General features: G+C 39.0%; 1 protein-coding gene across 1 annotated transcript; it reads left to right on the top strand.

The window, feature by feature from the left end:
- The first annotated feature begins 66 nt into the window (after positions 1–66).
- LOC113542264 (E3 SUMO-protein ligase ZBED1) lies at positions 67–7,741 on the top strand. Its single transcript, XM_053229087.1, has 5 exons — positions 67–593; positions 1,151–3,952; positions 4,144–4,241; positions 4,437–4,497; positions 4,684–7,741. The coding sequence occupies exons 2-5, from the start codon at positions 3,619–3,621 to the stop codon at positions 5,046–5,048; spliced, it is 858 nt and encodes a 285-aa protein (XP_053085062.1). The 5' UTR covers positions 67–593; positions 1,151–3,618; the 3' UTR covers positions 5,049–7,741.
- The last annotated feature ends 4,732 nt before the right edge of the window (positions 7,742–12,473 follow it).

The raw sequence follows: 12,473 nt of genomic DNA, 5'->3' as shown, positions 1-12,473 counted from the left end.
GGAGGCTCGAAATGAGAGCATTTTCAGCGCCACCATGCGCAGGGTCTTTGCCATTCCTTGCCCATGTTTTGTCCATGCATTACCTTCAGTCATTACTGCAAAAAAAAAAAAAAATGTGCAGTTAAACTTTGTGATGTGAGTCAGTCAATATTTCTTATCACTTATTGCTGCAAGCCCAATGCAGTCATTAACACATTAACCTGTTTAACATGTAAGCTAGATTTATGTTCCTTTTGGAATGTATGGTGAAGTTATAATACCACCATAAAAATTGTGTAGAATAAGCACAATCTATGTGTTATTTGTGGTACTGTGGTTACTATGTAACAGTTTTTGTTCTTGGGTATTATTATTTATTTTTTGGGTGTTATTTTCTAATTGCTTACACAGGAAAATAGCTGTTTCTGCTTTATTTTGAGTGCACAGAGTAAAATGTGTCAGTAGAGTGGGAGCACAACTGCAGAGTAACTGTGACTCCTCCCCTAACTGTCCTCCTTCCAAAGTTCCTTTTATCCGCCATTACTGTTAATCACGCCATCGACCGCTGCTGCTTTGGGTTTAGAAGAGAACGTGCGCTTCTGCTGGATGGTAAAGTAAGTAAAGTTGCAAAGTCAGTATTCATTTTCATAATATTCACCTCTGTTTTTAGCTCAGATCATTTTGCCACGTTTTTTGCATATTACAGGGATCGCTTTCTCATGTTAATTTGAGCACTAAGTTAGGCCAGGTTAGAACTACGTTAGACTAAATTATCTTTAAAGCAAATAGCTAACATATAAATTACAAACGTTAATTGACATCAGTCAGTAGTCTAGCAGCCTATTAAATGTTTGTCCACAAAAGTATTGTAACGAGCGGCTCCAGTTGTGCACCACATGTACCTGACTCGGTATAGAGTTAAGTTAACGTTAGCTGTAATTGGATTGCTGGAGGCCATTTTGGTGTGCATTATGCCTATTCGGAGGGTAATTGTGGGAACGTAAGGTATTTTCAGCATTTACAAGGGCTAGTCAGTGATTTTTTATTATTATTTTTTTTTTAATCTAGAATGTCGGTGCTTCAATTCAAAATTCACTGTTTGACTCCTTTTTGACCCCTGCGGAACACCGTACAATAACGTGTTTCTCCCCTAACTGTTCTCCTTCCAAAGTTTCTTTTATCCGCCATTACTGTTAATCACGCCATCGACCGCTGCTGCTTTGGGTTTAGAAGAGAACGTGCGCTTCTGCTGGATGGTAAAGTAAGTAAAGTTTCAAAGTCTTAGTATTCATTTTCATAATATTCACCTCTGTTTTTAGCTCAGATCATTTTGCCACGTTTTTTTTTGTATATTAGAGAGCGATTAGAGATCGCTTTCTCATGTTGACGTGATAACTAAGTTATCTTGAAAGCAAATAACGTTAGCTAGCATATAGATTACAAACGTTAATTGACACAAGTGAAACTAGCTAGCTGCTTATCAAATGTTTGTCCACAAAAGTATTGTGACGAGCGGCTCCAGTTGTGCACCACATGTACCTGACTCGGTATAGAGTTAAGTTAACGTTAGCTGTAATTGGATTGCTGGAGGCCATTTTGATGTGCATTATGCCTATTCGAGGGTAATTGTTTCTGATAGGAATGTAAGGTATTTTCATCATTTAACATTACTGGGGCTAGTCGGAGATTTTATTGCCCTCTAAATCTATAATGTTGGTGTTTCAACATTCACTGTTTGAATCCTTTTTGACCACTGCGGAACACAACTGTTGCTTCACTGTATTTGCATGCATTTGTAATATGTACACTTTTATTACTGAAATGCTGGGAAGTATTTACAAGAACAATATTTCATCACCGCTCCACCTCAGTGAAAGGAGAAAGAGGGAAATAAACAGGTAAACATTAGAATTGGGCCGTTAAAGCAATACAATGTTAATATAATTTAGCCTACAATTGGACTATATACATAAAAAAATATAAACCAAGCAACTTTATGTTTACCTTATGTAAATAAGAGGCTGCATTCTAACTTATTTCCACTAATTTTCATATTTTAAAAATGACATCCATCATTTTGAGTTAAAAAGAAATTCATTTCAATTGCGTGTCTATCTTCCTAGTTTTTAACAGATGTAAATAATCACTTAATAAATAGGATATTCATTTCCTATTAAATTAAATCTTATTAAATTAAAAATGAATTTATTTGTATTATTCCAAGAATAGCCTATTACATTATTACACGTGAGCAGTGCGTTCCCTGGTTCGTAGGATCATAGAACTCACTCCTCCTCCGTGAATAAATCACCATCTGAATGCATGAGATTCATCACTGAGTGTTATTGCTAGGGGTGTAACGATTCATTCATTTTCTCGATGCATCGATTGCAGATCCTGCCGATGCATATGCATCGATCTTGAAACATGGATTTTTGAATCGTGAATCGATTGTTTCTCTCAATAATCGATTTAAAATGAAATAATCGATTGAATCGCAATTATATAACGATTCACAATATTAAAAATAATTTTAAACCATAAATTAGTTGAGTCCGCGTAGTCACGTGCGCCCTCACTACAGTGGCGCGGTGGATTACATCACTACTCTCCAATTCATGCCCGTTTATTGTCATTTACACACACGCTGTACTATGGAGGGCAACGAAGGAGAAATTGTCAAGGCACCAGCCAATTTGAAGTCAAAGGTTTGGGAAAACTTTGGTTTTTACAAAAAAAATGGGAAGATTGACAAGTCCGTTGCAGTTTGCAGACATTGTAAATGTGAGTTAAAGTACTGCGGAAACACAACAAACCTTAGCAACCACCTCCGCAGACGCCATGCTATTAAGGTTGAAAAACCTTCCGAAGCTAGTATCTCAAGTTCAGGTTTGAGAACTCCTAACCTATTTGATGAGAGTCTTTCCGCGAACTCTCATCGTGCTAAAGCCATAACTGCATCTATCGCAAGATTTATGTGCAAAGATATGCGCCCCTATAGCATGGTGGAAAACACTGGTTTCTGAGAAATGATAAAAACTTTCGAACCAAGATACAAAATACCCAGCCGTCAGTTTTTCAGTGAAAAATATATCCCGGAGTTATATCAGTCTACGAAAGAGGAGCTGCAGCTCAAGCTTTCTCCGTCTGCCCATGTCGCCCTCACCACTGATTCTTGGACGTCCTGTTCGACAGAATCTTACGTGACAATCACCGCACATCTTATTTCCGTGAACTGGCAAATGCAGTGCTTCGTTCTTCAAATAAGGATTCTAAACGAAGCCCACACAGGCAAAAACATTGGAGAATTGCTGTATGATGCCTGCTCTGAGTGGACAATTGCAAACAAAAGCCCTGCTCTTGTTACAGACAACGCCCGCAATATGATTGCTGCAGGTAAAGCTGCTGGATTTACCCCCCACATCACTTGCTTTGCACACACGCTTAACTTGGTGTCTCAAAAGGCCGTGAAAGTGAACAATGCAGAGCGATTGTTGGGCAAAGTTAGACAGATTGTCTCTTATTTCCACCGAAGTTCCACTGCTACATGCACTTTAAAAGAGAAACAACAACTTCTCGGCTTACCGTTACACTAAACTTAAACAGGACGTTTGCACTAGGTGGAACAGTTCTGTGGAAATGCTTAAGCGTTTCTTAGAACAACAAACCGCAATCTTGGCAACGCTTATGTCAAAGAATTTGCGGAGGGGAACGGAAGTCCACACGCTCTCTGAAACGGACATCAGTAATGCTGAGGACATTGTGAAAGTGATGACACCCATTAAGATTGCTTCTACTATGATGTGTGAAGAAGAACAACCAACAGTGTCGGTGATTGCGCCTCTCCAGGCTAAACTACTGAAACATCTCGAGCCTTGCGAGGACGATACAGGCATGACTCGAGAAATGGAATCCGTGATGGCAGCAGACTTTTCGTATCGGTACACGAACTGCCGCGACGTTCTGCTTAAAGGTACGACATCTTTCTAACTGTCAATAGCAAATGCACTACAATCTTTGGATTTTTTCATCATTTTGAATTTTCTTCATTGTTGCTTATGTTAAAACTTTTAATAGCACAACATTGTTCATAGTTTTCATGTTTACTTGGTAACAACAACTAATAGTATTTCCTTTTTTTTTTCCTTCTTTTTTCCCCCCTAGCATCTGCTTTGGACCCCCGCTTCAAAGGGCTACCCTTCCTAGAAAACGAGGAGAAAAAATTGATCTTCATTAAACTTACTGTTGAGGCCTCAAACAGTGTATGTTTGCAACTTTGCAACCCTCATTTTCATGAACCAAATGCTGACTAATTAACTGTATTTTATTAAGGATTATAAGATTGTAATGTGATGATGGTACTAAATTGTACTTGGCTTGTTTTAGTGAAATTATAGCCCTGCTGTGTGCTAGTAAGACCTGACTGGTGGTAGTATTTTTATTTGATTTTATTACAGATTCACGTGGAACAGCAGGAGGATTCAGTTGAAGAGAAACCACCAGACCCAACTGAAGAAGGTATTTATTTTAATTTGTTAATAAAGACTAATCTGTTTAATTTAAAGGGTACGTATTCTGTAGTATAAAAGTTTAGGATCCATTTATGTATTTCAAAATGTATTTAAGGACAAGGAATGACATGTAAACAAACACAAACTTTATCATCATGCATTTCCATCTGTCTACTTAATTTTTCTTTTTCAGATGAGATACATCCTGCAAAAAAACTGAAAGCCATGGATTTGCTCTTCGGCAACAGCTTTCAGCAGATGCCAGAGACCTGTCCTCTATCCAGGTCTGCTAGTGAGGTCAGCAGAGAAGAGGTACTCAAATACAGATCCATGGCTCCTCTGCCACTGACTGAAAGTCCACTGGACTGGTGGAAGTCCCATGAGACAGAACTACCAATCCTTGCAAATCTGGCAAGAAGTTATCTTTGCATTCCTGCCACCAGTGTGGCCTCAGAAAGAGTTTTCAGCACTGCAGGAGACATAGTGTCTTCTCAGAGAAGTAGTTTACGGCCAGATTGTGTCAATCAGTTAATATTTTTGAAAAAAAATCTGAAGTAGATAGTGTTGAAAAAAGCATGTCATAGCCATTTGTTTGTTCCCCTCTCTCTTACTACACTAACTACCATGTTTTAATTGCACTATGTCTGGTATTACTGCCAGTTGCACTGGCACTTTTTTGTATTTCTGCACTTTGCATTTTCTAAATGTTCAACAAAAAGTATGCAATGTTTACAATAAAAAAAAACATGTATGGTGCATTGAATATATAGCAGTAGTAGTATTTTTCTTGCTTAAAATACATTAAGACAAAATTAAACTACTGAACTAAAGATCTGGATCAAGTTGCTGCAAATGTATTGAACTGAATGGTCATGAATTTCCCAAAAACTCAACTTATTTGCTCAAATGCAGATGCCTAAAATATACAGAATCGAATCGTTATAATCGAATCGAATCAAATTTCATTGTGAATCGAATCGAATTGAATCGTTCTGAATTTGCCAAAATCGTTTTTGAATCGAATCGAAAACCTGTGAATCATGAATCGAATTGATTCGCTGTCTACCCAAAGATTCACAGCCCTAGTTTTAATTCTTTCACAGACCGGTACCAGTATCCAAGGGCACTTGGATAGCATTGGAGAGAGCCTCCAGCCGTATCTACTTGCTGTTGGGCCGAAGAGAAGTAGGGTCCATTCTTGGTTTATTGTAATTGACCAACATGCTCTACCCTGTAAGGCTTCTAATTCACTGGCCTGTGTTGATGAGCTTTTCAAAGCTCACTTTGTCTTTGGCACCTCATACTGTCAGGAATTGACCAATGTGTATAGCTTTCTGCAAACCACTGTCTATGATATAGATGTTGAAACCACCAAGGTGAATCCCAGAGTGGCCGAGCTGAGAGCTAGAATCCTCCAGTGAGCAGATGATTTGTTTCATTTGTGAAAAGGGGCATGCTAATGCCAATGCCCTTATAAGGCACTTCAAGTTAGTTCATGACTTTTGTTGAGGAAAAAGTCTCAAGTTAAAATGTGCTCAAAGAGGTTGTTCACATGTTTACCATAGTTTTTCTGGATTACGAAAGCATCTCAGCAAGTGTTGTGCAATTGACCGTTCACACCTCGATTCTGGTGAAAGCTCATCCACCGCCAACTCCATTTCATTAGATAATGTAAGAGTTTTACCAAACCAAAATCCACCTTGTGAGTCTGCACTCCTGAAAACAAATATAGTAAACAGTTGTGCAACAGTGGTAGCTGAACTTAAAGTTGCTGGTGTCGCAGAGACAACTATTAACTATGTTGTTGGTGCTCTAGAAGAAGTGATTGGAGACATTCATAGTGAAACTCAAAAGAATCAGTGAAAAACAGCCTAACATTAGAGGAGCCCATAAAAAGTGTTGTTGAGTCTCAAATTGATCAGTGTTTTGAAAAAATGCAAAATCCTTTTGTGGCATTAAACACTGAGAGCAAGAGAATGCGGTACTTTTCAGACAAATGGGGAAAAATAGATCCTGTTGAATATGTTCTCGGAACAAGATTTGCGACACGGCCTAACAGAACAACTGGAACTTTTGCCCAAACTATTGTTAAGGATAAATTTGTATATATACCAATTCTTGAGACATTACAGTCCATTTATAAGCACCCTAACATTACAGATATGATGGCGAGAGATTCACAACAAAGACCAAATTGTCTTTATGACATACACGATGGAGAATTCTTTAAGAATCATGCACTCTTCTCAAAACAAAGACATGCCGTTCAGATCCAGCTTTTTTTTGATGAATTTGAATGCTGAAACCCCCTTGGATCAAAACGAGGAATACATAAGGTAGGAGCTATCTATTTTACCCTTAGAAATATTTCCCCTAAATACAACTCGAGTTTACTAAATATACATTTAGTCACTTTATTTCATGCACAAGATATCAAAACATATGGGTTTGATAAAATACTAGAGCATTTGTTTCCTGATAAGAACTTGTTGCCAAAGCATCATTTAATGGTGCATTACCCCAGTTGTATGCAGAAAATTGGACCACTGATACATTGTTGGTGTATGCGTTACGAAGCGAAGCATAACGTTTTTAAAAAGCAGCTGAAAAGCTGAAAACATTAGCAAAGAAACACCAGTGCCAAATGGCTTACATTTGGCAAACATTTGATCCAAATGCCATGAAATTTGTTCCTGGGAAAATGGTCTGATTGAATGAAATGGAGGTTGGCGCTGAGATGGCTGGGAAACTTAATGTGCCTATGTGGACTAAGGTCCTAAATGTGAAATGGGTCAAGCGCTGTGGAAACACTTATCGCTCAGGGTTGGCGGTTTGTGTTCAAGTTCAAAATGACATGCCTGTATTTCATGTAATCCAGAATATTGTTATTAAAGATGAGCACATCCTTTTAATAACAACTGCACTGAAAACGTTATGTTTAGATGAACATATCCACGCTTACAAAGTTGCACATACCATAGAAGCACCTCATGTTTTGGAGATTAAGGATATTTTGCACCACAAGTTGCTGGTGATTCTGATTTGTTTATTGTACCATATAGTTTCATGTAATTCTTTTTCATCTCCTCCATTGTATTATCGCTAATTTTTATTTTAGTACTGTTTTCATTTCATTTTTTTTTCTTTTTTCACAATCACAACATGATGACACATTCACGATGACAAGTGAATTAAGTGTAAGTGTAATGTTGTTTGAAGAGGAGCTTGAAAAATAAAATTGTGAGACATGAGTATACAGTTTGTTGTTGGTTTTATTTTAATACTGAAAAGCAAGTTCTTCATTTAAGGGCTTTTTGAGGGTAAAATATGAATGGTGTAATTCAGAGGAATAACTCTGGATAGAGTTAGTTATTCTTTGTAGTTCACTCATAATTGATGATAAACAACTCTGGAGGGGAAGTAAATTGTGGTAGAGCAAATTTGAAGTTCCTCTGAACAGAGTTAAAAAGCAGAGTCAATTTCGTGTAGCTCTGAACTGAGTAAAATAGTACAAGAGTTAATTTAAAAAAACACTAAATAGAGTCAAATATAACAGGAAAGAGTAAAATATTAACACTAAATTGAGCATAATTAACTCTGGAAAAACAACTCTGTCAAAAGAGTAACTTTTACTCTTTTCAGAGAGGGACCAAATGTTACCTGGGAGTAAAATTTTCTTCAATTTGAGTAAATTTTACTCAGGCAAATTTACTGTATATGTCTCAAAAGTGTAGAAAATGACTATTAATCCCCTCAGACTTTGCTTTTGTGACCAGGACATTGGTCTTTTGAAATGTACCTAATTTCATTCAGAAAACAGGCAAATTTGGGCCTTTTTGGTTCACATAAGGTCAGAAAAAAAAAACTGTTTTTTCAACTGCTTTGTGATGACAACCTGTATCCCAGGAAACAGGTTGTCATCATAAAGCAGAGCACACCATTTTCCTACCACCTCTGAACTTTTCCACTGAATGTTTGTTAGTGAAGAGTGTGTGGATTTCAACACAGATAATGACCACATCCATAGCTGAATTGACTCTTACTGAATAAACACTTACTTGATTAATATCCACAGTGCTGAACAAACTCTTTCAACTTTCATTTGCAGCTTTCAGGTAGTTTTCTATCAGGGCAACATGGTGGCGCAGAAGGTAGTGTTGGTGCGTCACTGCTCCAGGGTCAGGGGTTCTATCCTAAGCACTTTACTGTTTACTGTCTGCATGGAGTTTCACATGTTCTCAGCTTGTCCATATGGGTTTCCTCTAGGTATTCTGTTTGCCTTCTACTTCAGCAAAAGATGCTGCTAAATGGATTGTCTAATCTTAATTGACCCTAGGTGTGAATGAGTGTGTCAGTTCCCTGTGATGGACTGGCATCTTGTCCAAGATGTATTCCTGCCTTTGTGCTCAGTGTTCCTGGGATATTCTCTGGGACCCGTTGTCATTTCCTCTGACAGCCGAGATGGATGCCCCTACTTTGACCTCAGCTAACTGCAGAGGATTTTGTTGTGTTTTGGTTTGGCTGGTGCATAAATAATTACTTTTGACGTCTGTCGGTTAAGAGCATGAGACAGTTGATTACAGTTCTGCCATAATTAGGGCTGTTAATGAGGAATGGCTGGGATCTCAATATTAGTGGTCTGGTGAATATAGCAGGAGGTCTAGACAGCAGACACGCAGTAGGGGCCAGTCTGTTCTGCACGCAAATACTGTGTTTAAATTGGATACATTTCATCTTGTTCTGTCAGAAAGAAGTTAAACTGTGGCTTCTTTCTGCTACAATTAGACTGAACAGTGGTCTTTTCTAATTACAATTGCACTATTTCTCTGGGGTGCAGCTCATTCAAAGCAAATCCGAAGCCTTAACAAAGTTGTCTTTGAACACAACCAACTAAATGGGTTTTATATTTAAGATATCATTTCATTAAAAATGTAAAAACAATCTGTGATGTCAAAGTAGTATTACATGTGTTTACATTTTTTTTTATTATGCATAAACTAAAAAGAATTGTTTTCTGTGGACCAGGGACTGACAGATGATATTTCCTCAGGTCCAGCAGCATTATCACTGGTTATTGAGGGTTACTAACGGTTACTAACTGCTACTAACTAACTGCTAACTGCATTCTACATTTTCAGGAGGCTTGGCTCCATGTGCTGAAGGAGTGTACAGCAAAGGTCTGTACATGGCAATAGCACTTTGAAAAATACAAGGCCTAGAACATTGTCGAACACTAGGATTAACAGGACTGTAGCATGTACGGGGCTAATATGTGAAGTGAATGAAGTAACTACGACATGAACAAATGGAAACCTTTGTATCTTTGCCTTAGTATTCAGTGAGCAAAATACATAAATGTAAGATAATGAGAGATAATTACTGTAGTAAACACAAACTTTTATCATTATTTGTCATTTAACAGTAGTGCTTTTGCTAATACTGCTACATCAATATTATGATGTAATAAGTACAAGAAGTAGTGCTACTTTTTTCATTTATAAACCTTTCTCTGAATGTTCGGTCTGTGAAACAAATATGCGTACACACATGGGATTTGTTTCAATTTTCCAATACAAGCACAAAAAAGCTGGAAAATAAAGACCAGCCCAACAATCAGTAAAGAAAGACATTTCAAACTGTTCTTACTTTATATGATTAAAAACAAGAACAAAGAAAGATATAGAAGATAAAAAAAACACTTTGAAATTAATGAAGTAGTTTAATTTAAAGCTACAGTGAACAGGAATTTTTTTACAAAAAAGAGAAAGCAAAAGCATTACTGAATCAGGGGAGAAAAATATATTTTAAAACATGATGATCCTGAGCTGATGTGCATCACCCTGGCTATCTGGGGATATATTGCCATTTCAGAATTATTTACAGAGCTGTCAGGTATGAATTGGCTGGGAATTTTGAATGTAAACATCATATGCCAGCTCATATACACTATATGGCCAAAGGTTTGTGGACAGCTGACTATTATTTCCATATGTGGGCATTCCCCAAACTGTTGCCATAAAGTTAGAAGCACATAATTGTATAGAATGCCTTTTTATGCTGTAGGATTACAGTTTCTCTTCACTGGAACTAAGGGGCCCAAACCTGTTCTAGCATGACAATACCCCTGTGCACAAAGCAAGCTCCTTAAAGACATGGTTTGAGTGGAAGAACTTGAGTGGCCCGCAGAGAGCCCTGACCTTAACCACACTGAACACCTTTGGGATGAATTGGAATGCTGACTGCACAACTCAAAAGGGCTCTTTATGATTACTTTCGCTTTCCAGCACTTTTATCTTACTGTGCACACATACACACACACATGGCTCCATGCTGCTCAGCTCTCTCTCCCGTGGTGCTCGTCTCTCCCCACTTTATCCTTTCTGCTGCTCACTGAGACACAGAACATTCATTAGCCAAATTCCACACAGGTGTGTGATCCTTAACACTCACTTTCTCTGGCTCTGCCCTCTATTCACAAACCGGCGCTCGACCACGCGCCCGCTTCCACATACCCCCACCATCCAACACAAGCTAGGGAGCCGTCTGGCCGGCTGCTGACAACATGGCCCCCAACCCTCTGTCCAACACGTCCGTCTGCAAAACAAAGTGGAGCAAGATGTCAGGAGAATGGAAGAGTTGTCTGCCACAGAGTGTAGCTTTTACCTGAATAAAAGCCTGCTGGCACGGCTTCGTCCACTGGACAGAATCTAGCGCTCCCTTTTTAGTGAGATCAGTCAGCGGGCTGGTGATGTGGGTAATAATACAAGCACTTTATCTCCCTGTGAAAATTCCCGTACCTGAGTACCCCTGTTACACAGTTGGGACTGTCGTTCTTGGGTCTGATGCAATTGTGATTCAAGGTGTGGAGTTTTTTGCTTGTAGGACCTCTCGAACTGCAAATAACAGAGGCTTGAACCACTCATCCTAATTCTGAGCATCATCGTGAACAAACTTACGAATCACACTCTGAAGTGTTTGATTAAACTGTTCGACCAGCCCATCCATCTACATTGGTGCAAATCAGTTTAATCCCCAGAAATTCGTACAGTTTGCGAAGAGTGCATGACGTAAAGGCTGTGCCCTGGTCAGTCAAGATCTCTTTCGGGATCTCTTTCTTCAGGTAACGCTGAAGAGTGCCTCCACAACACTGCATGCTGAGATGAGGCACTGCTTCCAGGTATCGCATTGCGTAGTTACACTAAAAGTAACACAACGCAATGTCCTTGTGCAGTCTGTTCTAATGTTCCTACCGGTATACGGTACGTCCCAGCTCATTCGGGGACGGCCTCAGTCGCATTGGTTCTGGAAATGCCCAGGCTCAGCGCAATGCCAGCACACTGGCCCAGGCCTTACTTACACACCTGCAGCCCTGGAAAGAAAAGACAGACATGGGGAGAGGGAGGGGGAAGGAAAGCAGGGGTTTGGGGGAATGGTTCCAGGGGAAATGGCCCCCTTTTCCATGGTGCAGGGCTGGGGGGGAGGGGAGCTGATTAGATAACGGCATGAATGTGCAGTTGTACAGGTGTTCCTAATAAAGTGGAAGGTGAGTGTATATTATTTGCATCTCACAGCCCATGTTATGAAATGTTCTCCTGCAAGAAGCTTATAATAGCATTTTTCAAACCAGTACTAACAATACATTCTCAGTTTGAACTGAATTAAATCTGTAGAAATCATACAGCATAGTATATGCTCTTTAGTAACCCTCAGTTTGGTTTTGTTTATCTTTCACATAATCATAATATCAGAAGCTGAACATGAGGTAGCATTGTTGCCTCACAAGTCCAGGGTCTGGTCTCCGGTTTCCTCACACCGCCCAAAAACCTGCCAGTAGGTGGACTGGCTAAGTTAAATTGCTCTGTATTAAGGTAAATACCTGATGCTCAAGCTCCTTTTTTGTTACGTCCTGCAGGATCCAATTCCCAATGCACACACCTAGTGTTAACATGAAACTTCCTGGCAAGCTTTAAAAAAAAAAAAAAA

Source organism: Pangasianodon hypophthalmus, chromosome 24 (genome assembly GCF_027358585.1).
Source record: "Pangasianodon hypophthalmus isolate fPanHyp1 chromosome 24, fPanHyp1.pri, whole genome shotgun sequence".
Classification (NCBI taxonomy): domain Eukaryota; kingdom Metazoa; phylum Chordata; class Actinopteri; order Siluriformes; family Pangasiidae; genus Pangasianodon; species Pangasianodon hypophthalmus.
The sequence above is the reverse complement of the archived record's forward strand: the minus strand, read 5'-3'. Positions and strand labels throughout refer to the sequence as shown.